General features: G+C 51.8%; 1 protein-coding gene across 7 annotated transcripts in view; it reads right to left on the bottom strand.

The window, feature by feature from the left end:
* The window catches only part of ST3GAL6 (ST3 beta-galactoside alpha-2,3-sialyltransferase 6), a 635,416-nt gene that overhangs the window by 133,738 nt on the left and 482,572 nt on the right, over positions 1–19,106 (bottom strand). For all 7 annotated transcript variants that reach the window (XM_078657726.1, XM_078657728.1, XM_078657722.1 and 4 more), the window contains one exon: positions 15,893–15,993. In XM_078657726.1, the coding sequence (XP_078513852.1) occupies positions 15,893–15,993 (101 nt within the window). The remainder of the gene's footprint in view (positions 1–15,892; positions 15,994–19,106) is intronic.

Raw genomic sequence — 19,106 nt, 5'->3', positions numbered from 1 at the left:
CGGTGCCGATCTAATTTTTTCTACGAACCTTGCCGCCTCTGCCGCATGGTCTGCAGAATTCGGGAAGGCTCCTCCTTTTTGGAGCCATGGCATCATGGCCGTTAACTGAGACAACAATTCGGGTGGCATTGAATCTACGTTACCCCCCGGGACAACAGGTACCCCTGGGGTTATGCCCAGTGGTCCTGGCACAGCTGGCAGAGCGGGCGCCGGGTGTGGCCCGCCTGTACCCGGGATTGTGGGCACCGGTGCGGAAGCAGCCCCAGCGTCTACTGGTTGACCTGTCGGCACCGGCACCACAGGGGCAATGGGCGTAGGCACATGCGGCGGTGGGACCACCGCGGGGGGTGGGGCGGGTAATGTATCCCCTGGGCCCGGGATGGGGACCGCCTCCCTGGGTCTTTTGGACCTAGGTTTCCCTTGCGGGGTGACAAATTCCCCTCTTGGCACTGGTGCCACCCTCTTGCGGACCGGTCTCCCGGACGGGCCCGGTGCCTCGCCATCTCTATCCTCCAACCGGGCTTCCCGCTCCTTAATTTGTCCTAGCTGTTGTTTAATGTCGCTCATCTCCCGCATCATAGCCCGCATCATAGCCTCCATGTTGGACCCCCTTTTTCCACCCCTTGGACCTGGCATGATGCTAACCCCCAAAAAAACACCCGCTGCCTACTTAGTTCCCAACAGGTCAGCTGTGTGTACCTTACAGATGGAGGGTCACCAGGGGGCTTTCAGCACCATGCAACGGCGACCGCAACACTAGCGGCTTGTCCGCTTATGTAAGGGGTGAGTAAACCTAATGTAGACCCACCCGGCGGCCACCAGGAGCGATGAGTGCTAGCCCCCCGTACCCCTCTTACCGATCAGTCCTGCGTCCTCGCTGGCGGTAGGTCAGTGGTCCCCGTCCACACCACGTTGCGTGCTGGATGGCCCTAGGTCCTGTCCGCTAGAGAATCGTACCCCAAAATCTCGTTAAATTGCCTGGAATTGAGATATGTATTAGCACCGTGTAATGAAACAAGGGCAAATGTAGGGAAACCCAGTGTGAGTACAAGGAGACAATTGAACCCCCCAGTTCACCTCACTGTTGCTGTGCACCACAAAAATTAATATCAGCACAATCACCCCAAATCACCACAATATCCCTCCTATAAACGAACTTTTGCACCATTAATGTCGTTAAATGTCTGCATAGAGATACGTATCACCAGCACTGGCGGCTTGTAATTAAAAAGCAGTGTGCAAGCATTCAAAGATCTATAAACCTTAATTCACTTTGTGTAAGGATATGCACAATTGATCACTTAAATATTAAAACAATACATTAGTGAAAAACATTCCAGAAATGTCACCTCGTTTTTCAGTAAATTGCACACTTTGTGTTACCTTTAGCACAATGAATTATAAATAAACACTGCAATATAGCGTGAAAAACAGTCACATAAATGCCACTTCGTTTTGTAACCTTGCAAGGGGTCTCCCAACCAGGTGCTACCCTGGTGGACCCTGCTTACTTTGTTTATGCGCTAGTGAGAATGCGCGAGACTGCGCGCCCCAACAATTGTCTAATCCACCTAACACAGCTATCTCTTGCTACACGTACTGCCACTAATGCGCGTGAATGCGCGCCAAAATTAGGTAAGCAAGTTTTCTTTTTGTTTAAGCGCGAGCGTGACTGCGCGCCAAATCGGTAAGGAAGCAAGGTCTTCGTTATCGGCCACAGACTGCGACGGCAATTGCCCGCTCCCGGTCGCTTGTTCAGTCAGCGCCTTGATCCCTGCTACCCCCGTCCCCACACGATACGATACCTTAAAGGCCTCCCCCACGGGCCGCACCACGCTTCGTCAGCCGCTCGCGGCGCCTGCGGCGCGGCACCTGACACGCTTCCGCAATCCGCTTCACCAACCTGCGAAGCGATGAACCTCCTCTCGTCCCCTGCTAAAGGAAAGCGAAAAATAATTAAACCACGCGTTCTCCGCCCGAATGACGCGGCTGGCCCAACACGGCGGCTCCGGCGATCAGGTTCGGGAATCCCGCGCTGCTCCACGCTCTTCACCGCACACCTGGAAAATAAACGAGAGGAATCACTAAACAAAGAAGCCCCGAACGCGGGGCACAACGTTCAGCGAGGGAGCGTCCAGGGACAAGGGAGTCTCCTGGGCGCTCCCTACCTCTTATTCCCGAGGGGCCGGGTGGCCCCTCCTCACGCCCGCCCCCCCGACCCGGAACCAGTCCATTGATTCCGGGTCAGGAGGGGCGCCGGCCAATCGGCGGTGGGCCGCGCCCCCAGGGCACGCCCCCACCGTCGAAGGACCCGAGGGGAGAAGGGGTGAGGCGGTCGCCGCGCCGCCATGCGTGCGGGGGGGCCGAGGGCCCCCCCTTTTCAGAAACAATTTACGCTCCGCTCGCACGAGATGTATACTCAAAACTGCATGAGAACAAAGCAAGGATTGGATGAGGCAGGTGAAACCTGAGCTCCAAAGGGGACCAGTGGGGGTGTGTTGTGTGCCCACGGCTCCCTAACAGATTGGGGGTTTGAGGCCTGAAGTGCGCATACCGAATTTTCCACAGTCCGACACCTGTCCAACCCAACATGCGCACTGGACTTCAGTTGATACTGGCATTGCCAATCATTAGGATTGGCCACACCCAGCAATGCCTTGTAACACTGCTCCGGCAACACTGGCTGCACTGAATAACACATGTAGCAGCAGGCCAGTCCTTGAACACTGGCAGGTCGGGGACTTTAAATTATGAACAGACACCTCTCTGGAGTACAACGCCCTAACGCCCCAGAGGAGAAACTTCCCCTCCATCTGGTTCAGAAAAGGCCTAATCTGCAACACGGAAATAACACGATTTTCTTTCAATTATAACAATTCTTAGGATGTGGGTATGCCGTATTTGGGCCTGGGATCAGCCGGTACACTGGGAAACTTCCCAACTACAGTCGATAATGAAAACTAGAGAAGTCCAGGGAGGAGTGATTTGCATGAATCTGCTACTTTTTAGACGCAGAATGCCCTGCAAATATCAAACTTTAGCTAAAATCACAGATGTTCTCAGATTTATGCGAGGGAAAGTTACAGTAACGGTGGCAATTGACAAAAGTCCTACCACCAGTGTTTTCGCACTTCTCCCAATAAAAATGGTACCACACTGCTGGGGTTAACATTTGCAACATGAAAAACCTAAAATGCAATGTGGAAACCTAAAGACTTTTCCTTTGAATTTTACTTATTCCGGGACGTGGGTAGGGCTGTTATTTTGGCCATGGGCTGGCTGACACCCAAGGAAACCTACCAGTACCAGATGTTTCTGAAAACTAGACACAGGGGAGTCAAAGGTGAAGTTGCGTGTATATATTCCGCTACATTTTCTTAACCAGAATCCCCTGCAAACATCCATCGTTGGCTAAAATGACTCAATTTTCTCACATTTCTAAGAAGGAAAGTTCCATGGTCTGCTTGGACCAACAAATGTCCTACCACCCTGCACTCTCCCATACTTCTCTCGATAAAAACTGTACTAGATAACAGGGGCTGTCCAGAGTGCTGTGACTTGTGTAGATCACAATAACGTTTCATAACTATTCCTAAAATTACACAAACTCTTCCCACTATCCATGAGGAGTGGCAGCAGTATTTGAGCCTAGAGTTGGCTGGTATTCAAGAAACCCTATTACCACTTTTTTTTTTTTAACTTGAGACCCAGGGGAATAAAAGGTGGTATGGCGTTCATGTATACCAGCAAGTTTTCTTACCCAGTGTCATGCAAATTAAAAAAATATGCCTAGAAGAATCCAAAGTCTCACACGTTACCTGGGGAATGGCTGCAGCATTAAGCCAGTAGTAGGGTGGGTACCCATGGAAACCTACGAACCCTACCTCTTTCTTAAAATGATAAATCAAGGAAGTCCGGTATGGTGTGGTGTTTTTGACCAGGAATGCCCTAAAAATGTCAAAATATCAGTGAACAAGCTCAATATCTTAATTTTCAGGAACTCGCAGTCAACTGCAAAAGCCCTACTTCCCGCATTCCCACAGTTCTCCCAAAGAACGGCATTTAACACTTGTAGGTGGACTTATAGTACTGGACAGGAACAGGTCAAAACGCGGGCACTGTGAAGTCAATGTAGAGTCAATGTGATCTTCAATTGACTGTTTTGGCCCATTCTGTTACTTGTGTTAGGCCCACCCAACACATGCGGGCTACCAACTTTCTCACCTGCCTGGAAAAATCCATTATGGGCATGTTCTAGCCCAGTTGCAAAATGTACATAATGTATCTTTATGCTTGTTCATTTCAGTCCCTCTGCAGCACTCCTAGCGACTGGGCTCTGCTCTGAATGTATTCTGAATAAACAGTTATTGGTTTGTATTCTCTACTGTCTGACCGACTCTTCATTTGGTATGGAAGGCAGAGAGGTGGTCATTAGTGACCCGAATTGGGGCACTTCCTTTAATCTTCTACACATTTTTACTCAGAGGAATTTAGGTCGATATTGCACCATTTTGTCATTCTTACGTGACTAAATTTTAGGGGTCAGTACGGTTCCCTGAGTGCAAACCCAAGCTCTTTTTTTATGTTTCTAAGGACTAGGAGTCATGGATAGCACTTTTTAATCAGGGCCGGACTGGCTGTAGCAGGCACTGGGCGTTTCCCCGGTGGGCCGCTAGGGTGGGGCCGAAGTTGGGCCCCTGGGGGCCATTTTTGTTACAGAGCCGTTTTTGCAGCATAGCTGCAAAATCGGCCGAAACTGGCCCTGGCAAACAGCTTGGCCGCTCCCAGTGGGGCAGGCCGAGCTATTTGCCAGGGCCTGTTTTTGTTCCCAGTCCGGCCTTGTTTTTGATCAGACTTTAACAGCGTTCCAGACATGATGAAAAAGTCTCCCTTTCTTTTACCGTTCAAGTCTACACTGAGAAATTGCCGGAGGGCGAATTATCTCACTAGACTCTTTGGGGGAGATCGTAGGAGTGAATTACCCTCTGTTTTGCGATTTGAATGTTCAAGTCAACGTAATTCATTTGTGTTGCACTGTATTAATGAATAAAGGTTATTCTGCCAACTAATGGGAGTTTCAAGAACGAGAATCTTTTCTACAGATTTACCTGCAATCTTTAGTTTTCTTTCAGAGGACAGATCCTCTTGTCCGAAATGGTCAACAATAATGTTATAAACTTTACCAGCAATTTCAGCCTGTATATCTTTCTGGTAAGACTGAATTCTAGAGCCATCAGTTCTGAAGCTGGTGGGCACTTGGCAAGGAGCAGTTCACCACTTCAAGGTACTTCGAATGATAAGGCTGGCCAGATGCTAGGGAATGTGGTTATATAGTGACTGTCAACTGTGGCCAAAATGTCCGAATTTGAGGAGACCTTCCACCAATGTTATGAAATCCTTGCTATCCCTAACAAAAAATCTGGGTTTCAGGTGTATCAGGAAGAAGGCACCATGGCTCAAAAACATATCCACACACTGCCACCAGAGGCTGACAAAGTAGAGTTTGATTATTTGTGTGCATTTGAGGTAGTATGTACATACATGGGATGTGTGTATTTTTATTGGGGAAGTCATGCTCTTTCTGACTCATCCAACACGTATTTCAAGCACAACATGCAAGGTTGATGATAGACGGTAATAGATTAAAGAGTTCTGGTAGTGCTCCACGTTTGACAAATGTTGCTTTGCTTCTGCTTCATAATCAGAAGTGTCCTGTATTACAACTGCCCTAAACGTTGATAATGGGGTTGGTGAATATTTCATGGATATTTTGTAAAACTACCCAACAATCTTTTCCCACCGGCTATAGTATGGTGATATGAAGAGAGCCCTGTTTCATTTAATGTATAAATGGTTACTTATTGCACCTCACAGGCATACTCTGTTTCATGAGACATCCCTCAACTGCACATTGATGTTGTTCTTCTTAATGCTGCACGGATATACATTCTAATTATAGGCTGTTCTTTATTAATTTGTTTATATATTTCTAATTGGAAACTTGCAGCCAATTTTACTTTATACTTTCAGATAATTTAAAATTAATATTTTATTCATTAATATATATAGCCATTCCCAGCATCCAATTTGGTTTTTATTATCTTTCTTCTCACACTGAATTCAAGACCCATTTTGAGACTGGCATTTATTTTAATATGCAACTAGGTTGCTATAATATATCGATGTACTTCATATTCAAGGATCAAATAAACGTTATAATAATAATTTTTTTATTCAGAAGCAGTCTCTGCTCCTTATTTACTGAAACAAAGGGTATCTGTAGGAATTCCCACAAAGTAGCTAATATTGAAAATAAATATTGAAAATCAGTCGCAATTATTTCCATACACGCCACGGTCTTTTCAGTATTGTATCTACCTGTACACCATTCGAAATAAGCATTTCCAATGCAATAGGTCTTGCATTTGCGAGAGTTTGAGACGCGGCTCGCCTAAAGAAAGTGGCGCTGCGCCACTTTCTTTAGGCGAGCCGCGTTAAAGTGAAAGCGCAGCATGGGGTGCTTGTACAAAAAAAAAAGCATTTGTTTGGCAAGTTGACAAATGCTTTTTTTTGGTAGAAGGGCCCCAGTCCGCGCTTTCATTTTAATAGCGACCTCGCACCATTCTTTAGACAAGACGTGTCTAAAAAAAGGGGAGCGGTCATCATTCAAAAGAATGCATGAATGGGGTGCTTTAAAACCAAAAAGTTAAAATTAGGAAGAACATGCCGCAGCGTTCGGCGCCACAAACAAACTAACGGCATGGCCGCCATTATATCAACTGAGCCGTGCTAGTCTAAGGCAATGTAAGTAACAGCATTGGCAATGAAGCAGAAAAGGGCCATTAGGCATCACCATTTCCTGAACTGTCCCTTGACTGAATGGGTTTTCTAGAGGAAACGCTGTAACGAAGGAATGCAAATATTTCTGAAGCAGTAAATCAATGTTTTTTTAAATTCTGGATCGATGTAGAAGATGGAAAGGGTTAACATTTGACACACAGGTGTGCTCCTCAGCATTATTGTTTTTTGTTCAGGCCATACAGGCCACATTTATTTATCTGTAACACAGCGTTAAGCCTACAACCTCTTGTAGAGGCCGGCCGCGTTTGCCATAGTTCTTATGCTTGCGTATCAACTGGAGCCGGCTCAAAGCCTTAACACAGCGCCATGCCTACAACTCTCTCAAGAGAGCCGGCCGCGAGGCTTATGGAGGAGTAAACAAAAGCTCTTTACACGCAGGCATACGCCCGTTATGCATGGGGGGTAGGTGGCAGGCAACTCGCCCAACTGTAGTAAACAGCCCAACAGGGCACATCTGTCTCAGAGCGAGACGAAGGCCAGAGTGGCAAGTAGGAAGAAAGAAAATAGACGGAGCAATAGAATCAGAGGTCAGGGAGTAGAGAGAGGGGAAGGGATAGTGGCTGTGGGTGACGTGTCTGGGGGCAAAGTGGGGGGGGGCATGCGCTGCAGCGCTGGGCACCGTTGTGTGCCTAACACTCAATGACACAGCCTGGCAGGATCCGCAGGGGCAATAGCGTCCTCAAAGAGGCGTAGCGTGCGGAGTCTAGGGGGCATGTATCGTGCATGTTGTACCGAACAGAGGTATCGCACTAGGGGTTTCCAAACTGCTGTAAAGCGTGTGTCTCTCAGCTGTAGCCTAGCCGTGAGCAGTTCCAGCGCGAGTACCTGCCAAAGGCGTACAAACCAGGATGCTATGGGCGGCGCTTCAGTACGTTTCCAATACAGGGCTATGAGTTGCTTAGCCGCACCTAGCATGTGGAGTGCGAGTACCCAGTCGCTGCGGGTAAGTGCCTTAAGTGTGTTAGGGTGAATGCCGAGGAGTATTGTGGACACTTCTTCAGGTAAGGGGAAACCCAGCACCCCTCTGATATGGCTAAGTACCTCCTTCCAAAAGATTGTCAAAGTTGGGCACACCCACCATATATGCACAAAGTCACCAGTCGCAGAGCTACATCTCCAGCACATCGGCGAGACTCTAGGGAACATTTTGCTAAGGCGCAGCGGAGTGTAGTACCATTGGGTGAGCAATTTATAGGCATTTTCCTGCTGCGGGACGCTGCGGTAGATTTTGGGTATATCGCGCCACAGCCTGCTCCACTGGGAGGGCTCAATGTCTGCTCCTGCCGTCAGCTGCCATTGCTTCTGGTACGGGTGCGCAGGGAGTGACTTAGGGTGTTGTAGTATGTGGTATATTTGCGAAATTAGTCTCTTCAGCCCCCCGAGAGAGCGCGCCAGCTTTTCGAAGGGTGTGAAAGCCCTGGTGGCTGCCTGGTATACTACGTCGCCCGCAGTCCAATGACGTAGCTGGGTGTGCTGGAAACCAGCTGACGGGGGGAGTCTGAACTCCTCCTTGCAGTCCTCCCAGGTCTTGGGCAGGCACCAGAGGAACAGGTCCCCAATGACTTTGCAGTCTCCCTGCGTCCACTCATCAAACGCACGGGTTCTGTGGGCTGGAGGAAATTGCGAGTGACCCGCTATCGGCGTGTGCGGAGACGGGAACGTTGTGAGGCCCCTAGGCACGGCAACAGTGTCCCATATGTCCAGGACCGTTTTTGTAGGGACTGCTATGTAGGCACTCCTGGAGCGTGCCGCCCGCGGAAGCCACGGCAGGTCCCATATAGTGCGTCCCGTGACCGCCCGGTCCATGTAGAACCAGTGCTTGTCACTTGCACGTGCACCCCACTCTACTACGAAGCGCAGGTGTGCTGACCAATAGTAATGAACCAAGTTGGGGCATGCCAGGCCGCCCCTGTCCCTCGGCTCCATAAGGATTTTCTGCGAGAACCGGGGGCGTTTCCCGCCCCAAATGAAGGAAGTGATCTCTCGCTGGAGGCTCCGGATGCAGTGAAGCGGAATCGGGGTGGGCAGACACTGAAAAACATACAACATTTTTGGCAGAATCGACATTTTGACCGCGTTTAGGCGCCCCAGCCAGGAAATCATCAGAGGTCTCCACCTCCGGAGGTCCCCCAGAACCGCTTTACGACACTCCGTCCAGTTTACCGAAGACCAGGAGTCCAGGTGGGGGGTCAGTGTGAGGCCCAGGTATTTGATATGGCTCTCCGCCCACTGGTAGGGCACCGTCTCCTTCAGCGGTTGGAGCTCATCCACGGGTATAGTGAGGTTGAGTGCCCAGGACTTGGTATGATTTATTTTGAGGCCCGATGCCTGTTCATATAGACACAGAACCTCGTGAAGCGCCGGCAGGGATTCACTGGGGTGTGTGTGAGTGAGGATCAAGTCGTCGGCAAATAGCGCCACTTTGTTGTCCCTCCCCCCGTGGGCTATTCCATGTATTCTGTGGTCGCGCCGTATCATTGCCGCTAGTGGTTCCACCGCGAGGGCGAACAAGAGCGGCGAGAGCGGGCACCCCTGCCTCGTACCTCTATGTATCTGCAGCGGCGGTGTTAGTTGGCCGTTCACTCTGACCCTGGCTTGCGGCCCAAGGTACGGGGCCATAATGCTAGTTATCATTCTAGGACCTAGACCGAGCCTCTGGAGCACCGCCCTCAAGAAGGTCCAGTCCACCCGGTCGAAGGCCTTCTCCGCGTCAAGCGAGAGAAGGCAAGCCGGAATGTCCCAGTGTCGTGCCTTGCCCACCAGGTGCGCCAGTCGGCGTACATTGTCCGCCCCTTGTCGGTACCTGATGAAACCCACCTGGTCCGGGTCCACAAGCCCCGGCATGTAGGGGTCCAATCGCTTGGCCAGGATCTTGGTATAGATCTTCAGATCTGTATTTAAGAGGGCGATAGGTCTGTAGGAAGTACAGAGCGCAGGATCTTTTCCGGGTTTCAGAATCAACGCAATCTCCGCCATTCCCATGTCGGAGGACGGACCAGACGTGTCGGAGAAGGAGTGATAGAGCCTGAGCAGATAGGGACGGAGCGGGGTTTGGAACACTTGATAAAAGATCAGCGGGAGGCCATCCGGTCCTGGGGTTTTCCCGATGGGGAGTTCCTTAATGGCCGCCGAGACCTCCTCTTCCAGTATGGGCTCCTCCAGTTCCGCAGCACAAGCCGGCGGCAACGGAGTCCCCTCGTAGTCGTCGAGGACAGCTGCTCGCGCCACCCGCGAGGTGGGTGCCCCCGCGTACAGGGAGGTGTAGTAGGCCACAAAGGCGTCCCGTTTTGGCTTCTCCATGACGGCCGTGGAGCCATCTTGACAGTGGAGTTTAGCGATATGGGCTCTGGCTGTTCTCGCTCTCAGCCGTCTGGCCAACATACGCCCCACCTTGTCTCCGCCCTCATAATATTTTTGCTTCAGCGCTAATAAGGAGTACTCTGCCTTGTTAGTGCGTAGAAGACGCAATTGTCCCCTGAGGTTAGCTAGCTCCCTTCTGGACGCTAGGGAAGATCGAGTCCTGTCCTGTGCCTCCGCCTGCTTGATTTCGCCCGTAAGCTTAGACTCCAGCTTGTGGGCCTCCCGTCGTCTTGCGATCGCTAGGGACGTGATGTGTCCCCGTATGGTGGCCTTAAAGGCGTCCCACACTACCGGGAGGGGTGTCTCGGGTAGATCATTGACGGTGAAATACGAGTCTATGGCTTCGCGGATGCTATTCACATCGTCCGGGTCTCGGAGGACACCCGGTGGGAGGGTCCAGCGTCGCTCCCGAGGGCCGCACGCCAGGGGGTCCTGCAACGTAAGCTCCACATGTGCGTGGTCCGACAGCGAGATATCCGAAATGGCAGCTTGTAGCGTGTCCCGGGCAAGGTCTAGGGAGGTGAAAATGTAGTCGATGCGCGAGTATGTTCGGTGGGAGTGGGAGTAAAAGGTGTAGTCTCGGACCCCCGGGTTGTGGTAGCGCCATGCGTCGACCAGTCCCAAGTCCGTGATCTGTGACCTGAGCGTAGAGGACATCGCTCCCGCGCCGCCGCACGCGTTTTCCCCGCGATTTATACCTGGGTCCCACACTAGGTTAAAATCTCCACCCAGGATTGTACGCTGTTCATCAGACTTGAAGTGGGCCCTCAGGAGTGACTGGAGATATTGGTCCTGCGACTGGTTGGGTGCGTATACATTACCTAGGGTGTACTGTATCCCCCCCATCTGCACCGCAGCCCGAATGAAGCGCCCATCACTGCTCTTGTATGGTTTGGTGGGCCCCTGTCTACAGCCCGCTCTACACCGGATTGCCACCCCTGCCGTCTTGGTGTCAGCCGATGCCCAAAATTGTGTGGGGTATCTAGGGTGTGCCATGCGCTTAGTGTCCCCCCCGTAGGAGATGTGTCTCCTGTAAAAATATGATGTCGGGGGAGTGATGGAGAAGGTAGCGCCATTCCTGGTTCCTTTTGATGGGGGAGTTCAGCCCCTTGACATTGAGCGATAGGATCTTCAGGGGCCTGGGAGCAGTCACCGCCATAACACTAGGGGGGATGTTGCCGCTTTATCACCCAGCACCCTCCACCCCGCAGAAGTGGGAATAACCACCTCCCTCCGCCACCCCTGCTGCAGTTCCATGTGTGCATCCGCAAGAGCCTCGGGACTGCCACCCCACCCGAGGGCAAAATGGGGGATAACATAGGGACAGCTCGGGAAAAAAGTAGGAGAAGTAGACAGAGTGGGAAAACAAAGAGAACAGAGAGAGTAAGGAACCACGACGGGCCAACAGGGCCCTAGCACAATGTCCCATGTTCCGGACATCCTCTACCCAAGGGTTTGGATGGTCTCAGGAATGTCACTTCCTACGGGACAGAATGGGGGGGGTTCTGTTGAGAATATAGGTCCCGGTAGTCACGGAGCCCGTCTGCCCCGCTGCCCAGGGCGAATTCGGGGGAAGTGAGTCTAATGTATCTCAAAAACGGGGAAGGCGGAATAACTTCTACAGGAGTACCTGGGTCCAGCGACGGGGGCAAGTTCCTGTAGCAAAAGGCCGCTAGGACGTATCCTCGCGATCACCCCAAGGGGCCCAACAGCTGACCATGGCATCATCAGCCCCTCCGAGCCGCGCCTATCGTTCAGTTGTCCCCCTGTAGAGATTCGGCAGGATGTAGGGCTAAGCATGCGCTTCCCCCTTGTTGCCGGGGTGCGGGAGTTCGTGCAAGCTGCAGGAATGCTGGTGGCGCCATAACGCCCATCAGTGAGCGTACGGTCGCAGAGGTTCCCATTCCCGCACAGGTGTTTGTAGTGGCAGTTCCCTCGGCGATCGGTGGTCATCTAAGCGTGGAGACTAGCCAATCGGGGGTCACGGTGTATGAGGTTTCGCGGGGTGCTCCTCGCGGTCGCTCTCAAGGGAGCGAATGTGGTCTATGATGTCTTGCTTGGCCTGGGATGTGGAGAGGTCGTCCTTCGGGGTCGTCCGGCGACGCCGGGTCACCGTGGTCCAGTCCGGTCGAGCCGGGGGTCTCTCCTGTCGCCTGGGGTGGGATGGGCTATGTTCGGGGGATTCCGAGAGTCCAATCAGTTGCGCCGCCTCATTGTAGGAGCGGAGTGTTCTGCGCTTGTCACCCCAGCGAAAGATCAGGGCGAAGGGGTGCCCCCACTGATAGGGGATGTCGAGAGCCCGTAGTTTTTCTGTCACAGGGCGGAAGACTCTCCTTCTATGCAGCGTGTTAGGTGCCAGATCTTGGTAGATTTGGATCTTATGCCCTCCGAATTGTAGGTCCTGCTTGTCCCTTGCCGCTTTCATTATAGCCTCCTTCTCCGTGAAGTAGTGTACTCGGGTAATTATATCCGGGAGAAGGCCCGTCTTGCCTCCCGCGCTGAAGACTCGATGTGCGCCGTCCAGAATTGGTAGGGAGGCCCCCTCTCGGCCTCGCACCTCGTGCAGGAGCTGAGCCGTGTAGGCCATGATGTCAGTCCCTTCCTTTCCGAGTGGTACGCCACGGATTCGGAGGTTGTTGCGGCGCCCCCTATCCTCAAGGTCCTCCTGTTTGATCTGGAGCTCGATGTTTTGCTCCTCCAGGGCCGCCACCCTCTGCCACAACTGCTCGACATCCTCAGTGCGCGTGTCGACAATTTTTTCAAGTCCATCGACCCGGTCTCCCAGTTCCGTGACATCTTTGCGCATTTCTTTGACGCAGGTATGCACCTCCGCCCGCAGGGACCCTATCTCGGATTTTAAGTCTGCCATGAAAGAGGACATGAAGGCCTGGGTCACCGGGGGAGAGTCGGTGACAGGTGGCGGCGTTTCTTCGTTTAGGGCCGACGCCCCTGCTTTGCCCCACATGGCAACCACCGACGTGCCCTTGGATGCCGTCGCCGGGTCCGCCTTGCCCCCTCCTCTGCCTCGGGTTATCGTCCACCCGGAGCGTAGTGTCCCTCGTCGCGGGCACGGCTCCTCGCTGGCGTCGCCGGGGTGTGGGGATAGTAGCGCCACCAGTCCTCCACTCCCCACCCAAGTACTCCCCCACGTGCAAGCTCGCTCTGTCCGTAAGGTGGGGTGTAGATCTGGGTCCTCCTGTCGCCACCAGCACGCCGCACAGACCAGCCCCCCCCTCAGGCTCCGGGTGTCACTCCTCTCGCCCCTCGGGGAATGGCGTCGCCCTCAGGGAGTGGCGCTGGTCACCCCGGGGCCCCACAGTCAGCGCAGGCGTACTCACGGGTCTGCCGCAGCTCTGTTCCCTCGCTCCAGTCCGGCCGGTCCAGCCCCGGGGGCGCAGATGCCTGTGGCCGCAGCGGCCGGGGGGACCGAGATGCAAGGCAGGGCCCAGTCCAGGAGGCTCAGGACGGCAGGCGGCGCGAGCAGCGGCCCCCGCCGCAGTCCAACAGCGCCAGGCAGCGGTGGCGCTCCAGTCCGCAGGTAGGGGGTGGGGAAGTTCTGGCGCGGGAAAGTTCGCTGGGCTCACCGGCCTCCGCTTCTGCCGGTCCCCTGTCACCCCCAGCTCGGTCGCCTGGGCAGGTCCAATGGGCCTCCCTCCTCGTGCAGGATGGGCCGGAGGGGCGCCTCGAGCGCTGTGTTTGAAGCGCTAGTTGCAACGCTGCAGACCACCGCGGGTCTCGGGGACCGCCGCCATCTTAGAGTCAGGCAAATCCTGGTCAGCTCCGGCCCTCCGCGGCAGCTCACTCCAGGGACTCTCACCCCAGGGACGAGTGGAGGTGTAGGCCGGGCGCTCCGCTCCTCCCCGCAGTCTCGCAGGAGGTTCTCGCTGGTTTGGGGGGTCCAGTGCAGCCCTTGGCGTCAGGCTAGGCTACAACGACGGGGCGGCGCCATCTTTGGCCTCATGCAATGCCGGAGCGCGCTCCGCGAGGAGGCTGCAGGTCGACTCCCAGGCATCCACGGGCTCAAGCCCGGTAACCGGAGGGCACCCCGCGGGGTGAGGCAGCACAGTCCATGATCCCCAGCCGCTGCCAGGGGATAGGGCATCTGCAGAGGCGCAGTCACCCAGGCGCCGGTCCCCCGTCACAGGACCAAGATGGCGGGCGGGCCCCCCGGCGGCAAGACGTCCAAGCCCTCCGGTCTGTGCTCCCCGGTCTCCCTCGCCGGTTCTGCCTCGCCAGTGGCCGCCCCATGCTCCAGACACCAGCAGCTGTGCAGGTACTCCTTTCGGTAGCCCCCGAATGTCGCTTTAATAGGCTAATGCAGGCAACGGGGCGACAGAGCTCGCCCGTGGCACGTCCGATCACATTGCAGTCTTGGCCACGCCCCCCAGCGTGGAGAAGTGTGGCTCACTGGTTAGAGGCGGCAGACCCGTAAGCAGAGAACGGCCCGGGACCAGGGTTCGATTCCCGACGCGGCAGGGCCGTGAACCAGGGTCAGCGGACTCGATAATTCTCGCCTCGGTGCCAACTCTAGTCAGAAACCACACTCGGCAACTCTGGGCATCAGCTTGCCTCATCTTCACAATGGCCCCCCCAGACCGCCGGGGATGCTTGGTCGCACCTTAGAGATACCAATCAGGGACCATCTCTCAGGGTGAGCCAGGACGGGTTCCCCAGCGGTCGAAGCGTGGAGATACTCCTCCGGGAGTCGATTCCTAGCGCTATATAAACCCACAATAATAATAATAATTATTGTTTTAACAACCCCTCTAGGAGTAAGGGCTTTGTTAAACGTATACAACATACATGATAAGTTGATTAATAGGGAATGTTCTTTTAACATTCCTATTGTATACCTTATACAACCTCCTTCCTGAGTCCTTGTTTCTGCTCGCAAGAACGTGTCACTTGAAGCAGCACAAGTTGCCACTACATTGTCACACAAAGGCAATTTAGAAACTTGGCAGCCTGGCGTTGCACTAAAACCAACATTATTTCGCGACTTCCAGATGAGCTTCATTAGAAAGCTTTCGAATTGCATCTTTTGCAGAACAACTTAATTATTTCCACCGGTTTAGGATTAAATTACAGGTTTAATATGCTTATTTTCTGTTATCAGTCACGACCCCTAGTGCTTAATTTAAAAAAAAAAAAAAGGTCAGTGGCCCAAGATCATTATAGAAGCCCACTACCAGCGTTACCAGAGGCTGCCAGGTATGAGTTCCTTCTCATGCCTCTTTCTTTCACCACCACACAGTTCCTGTCGCTTGCAAGTTGTTCATTCTTTCGGAGTTCTGCTCTTATTATTGTTTTCCCGTCTTTTACCTTCCTCACACGTTTGTATTCCTCTCTCTTGCTCAAAGTCAAAGCCTGATAATGTAAAATAAGTCCCGGTCCACAAAACTGAGTGCGGGTGCTCACCATCTGCAACCACTTGCAGAAATTAAGCAACAACTGCACTTTCACAATGCACTGGTGTCATAATATCTGAACACTGTAGAATGTTTGTCCCTCACTCCTGCACCTCAAATGTTAGTCTCTGAAAATGAATCTTTTTTTAATTAATGTGAGAAGAGAGCTATGAGAAATATACACCTCTGGAAATAAGTATTCTAAGTAAAATACAGATTTAAGCCACCCTTTCTGGTTAAAAGGCAGAGGGGAACATACTAACCTCCATTATGGATTCCATACGGTAAATCCATCCGTCTACTGTTTTCTTCAGTAGTCTGTTTCAAATATTCCGGACAGAGGAATGGGTTAATCACTGGCATCCTGAAAGAAACAGACAGCAAGACAATTTGGATGGTAAAGACTACGGTGATACTTTAAAGTTTCAAGGCTGTTGGCTTATCTGTGGCTACAAGAAAGAGTTTTGGAAAACATTGCCTTTTACTTACATCTTCCAAACATCAAAGGGGAATCTTGTAAAAAATGAGCTTCTTAAAATGAAGGCTTAACTCATAGAAAATACTATATGCAGGTATGTTTCATTTATTGACTATATCAGCATAAGAAGCTACAGCTTTAAAGTCTGCCAAATTTGAATAGAGAAAATCTCTATTTTTAAAGCACTGCAGTCACAAGATCCTCCTCAAAAAGTGGTGAAGAACAAGTTACTTAACTTTGGTAACACCTTATCTGGTGGGAACTATCTAGGCGAAGATTCTTCACTTTAGAATTACCTCCAGATGTCAGACTGGATATGTACCTTTTCGAGCAGTACCACTGCACACAGGTGGGGTGTCTTTATAGGCACCACCGAAGCGCTCTGACATCAGTTTCTTTTCGTGACCTTTCCGTGCCATAGGTGCAGAGCCACAAATAATTCTGATGGACTGGTGTGCATCACTACGGACCTCAGTAGGGTGACCCTATGCAGAAATAAGTTTGCAGAGCGGGGAGGATCAGTAAGGAATCTGCAGCTACATAGAATATCTAACAGATTAGGCATTACTGAAGTTAAGTGACTTGTTTATCTGTTAGAGACTTCTAGCTGCAGATTCCTTGGCCTAGAATAGATACCCAGGAAACACCTCCCCAGAGATGGTTCTGCGAACAGACTACACCAAAAAGTCCTGCAGGACTGAACTGGCAAAGGGCTTCTCTCAACGAACCTGACTGTCCAGGCAGTAGGGCATGGTGAACATGTGTAAAGACGCACACGTTCCTGCCTGACAGATGTCCAGGACAGGGACTCAGTGAGCTAACGCAGTGGTTGCAGCCTTGGCTCTGGTGGAATAAGCACACAAGCCCTCAGGGGGTTGCTTCTTAACCAATAAGAAGTACATTTAAATGCGAGCAAATTCCATCGTAAGATTTGGTTTCTGCACAGTCTAGCTTTCTTTTCCCCGACATACCCAACAAAGAGCCGATTGTTCATCAGAACTTTGGTTTGATCAATCAACTCTTTTTTTGTGTGCAGACGATGGAGTCTCTTTTTCTTAAAAATGGTGAGGCAATACAAAGTAAACAGGATTTTTGATATTTTGGCCTGAATGGAAGGGTGACAGCACGTTCAGAAGGAAGGAGGCCTGGGTTCTCAGAACCAGTTTATCTGGGTAGAATGTGATGCAGGGAGAATTCACAGAGAATGCCTGGGTTTGCTGACCATCCTGGCTGATGTTATGGCCACCAGAAAAACAAATTTAATGGTTAATAGTCAAAGTGTTCAATATTGCAGTGGTTCAAAGAATATGCACATAGGGAAAGTTAAAATGTAGGTCCCCTTGAGGCATGATGAAAATATCTTGGGGAAGACAGATGTTGGAGTCCCTTAAGAAATCTAATCACAACAGGTGACTTGAACAAGGAAGGTTGGTCAGGCCACCTCAAGAAAGGCCCCTAGCAGAGCCCTGTTAGGCAAAGGAAGAACAAATAGTAAAACTTGGGATAACGGTGCAGAAAGAGAATCAATGTTCTTAGATGCACACCATGTTACGAACTTGTCCCAACAGCAGAAGTATACCGTCTAGGTGGAGGGACGCCTGGCTACCATATTAACATTACAGATTTCAGGACAAAGGTCAGAGGGTGTCAACTGACAGCTGTGCAACATCCATACATGAATGTGAAGGGAGCACAGGGTAGGGTGTTAGACCAGCAGATCCTCCTGAAGGGGAAGCCTGATCGGAGGTCCGATACACAAACCCAGGAATTTGAGACTACTATACTCTCCGTGCCCAATCCGGAGCTACAAGAATGACATGGTTCCAGTTGTTCCAAATCTTCTGGAGAACTTTGAGGAGGAGCTAAATCCGGTAAAAAGGCATAGCAGAGGCACTTTGAGACAAAAAGCGTCTCCGAACAAGAGTCCACAATCCCAGAAGAGACCTTGCACCACCTTTGGATGGAGACGCCATTCGTGATCTGCTAAGCATTGACAGTGGAGTTCACCCACTCTGGAGTTTGGAGAGCCCGCAAGTTGTTGAACCGTCTGAAAAAAGCCCTGGAGTTCCAGGCATGTCCAGAGACGCAGGGCCTCTTGACACAGGGTCCATGACCCAACACCACTCTGTTTGTTGCAGTACTACACATCAGTGGTGTGGTCAGTGGACACCTAAACCAGCCTTCCCTTGACCGGAGGAAGAATTACGTTTAATGCCAGTCAAATTGCCTGCAGCTCCAGCAGGTTGATGTGGAGCTGGGACTCCACTACAGATCAGAGTCCTCTGATCTCTATCCCTCCCATATGGCGCCCCAATCCATGAGTGACGCATCTGTCACTACAGTCAACTCTGGGTGTAAAAGGACGAGGATTCTTTTGCTGACGCATTTGCAGTTCACCAGGGACAATATCAGCTCTTTTGCAGTTCCCTCCGAGATCTGGATCATGTCGGAGACATTTCCGTGATTCGGTGCTCATTGGAACATCAGTTCCCACTGCAGAGCCTATATACGCCAACACGCCTGTGTTACCAGTATGATGCAGGATGCCAGGAGGCTCAACAGCCTCAGAGTCATTCTCACCAAAATCCAGGCAAGAGGATGAAACATTAGAATCATAGCCTGAATATCCTGGACTCACTGTTCGGGAGGATAGGCACAAAACTGCACTGTGTCCAAAACAGCTCCAATCCAAGGCAGCATCAAAGAGACAGTCAGGTGAGACTTCGAGACATTGATAGCGAACCCCAAAGAGTACAGGAGGTCCACTATAGTCGGGAGGTGGGATACTACAGCCTGGGGTGGGTCTGCCTTCAATAGCCAATCGATGTAGGGAAAGACTAGAACCCCAGAATTCCGCAGATGTGCTGCAATCACTGCCATCACCTTGGTGAACACCAGAGGGACACTGGGAAAGCCAAATGGGAGCACAACAAACAGATAACGCTTGAGGTCCAACACAAACAGCAGATAACGCCTGTGGGCAGGCAGGATGGGGATAT

Source organism: Lissotriton helveticus, chromosome 8, assembly GCF_964261635.1.
Source record: "Lissotriton helveticus chromosome 8, aLisHel1.1, whole genome shotgun sequence".
NCBI classification, from domain to species: Eukaryota; Metazoa; Chordata; class Amphibia; order Caudata; family Salamandridae; genus Lissotriton; species Lissotriton helveticus.
Note: the sequence above shows the minus strand (reverse complement) of the source record. Positions and strands in the feature narration are given on the sequence as shown.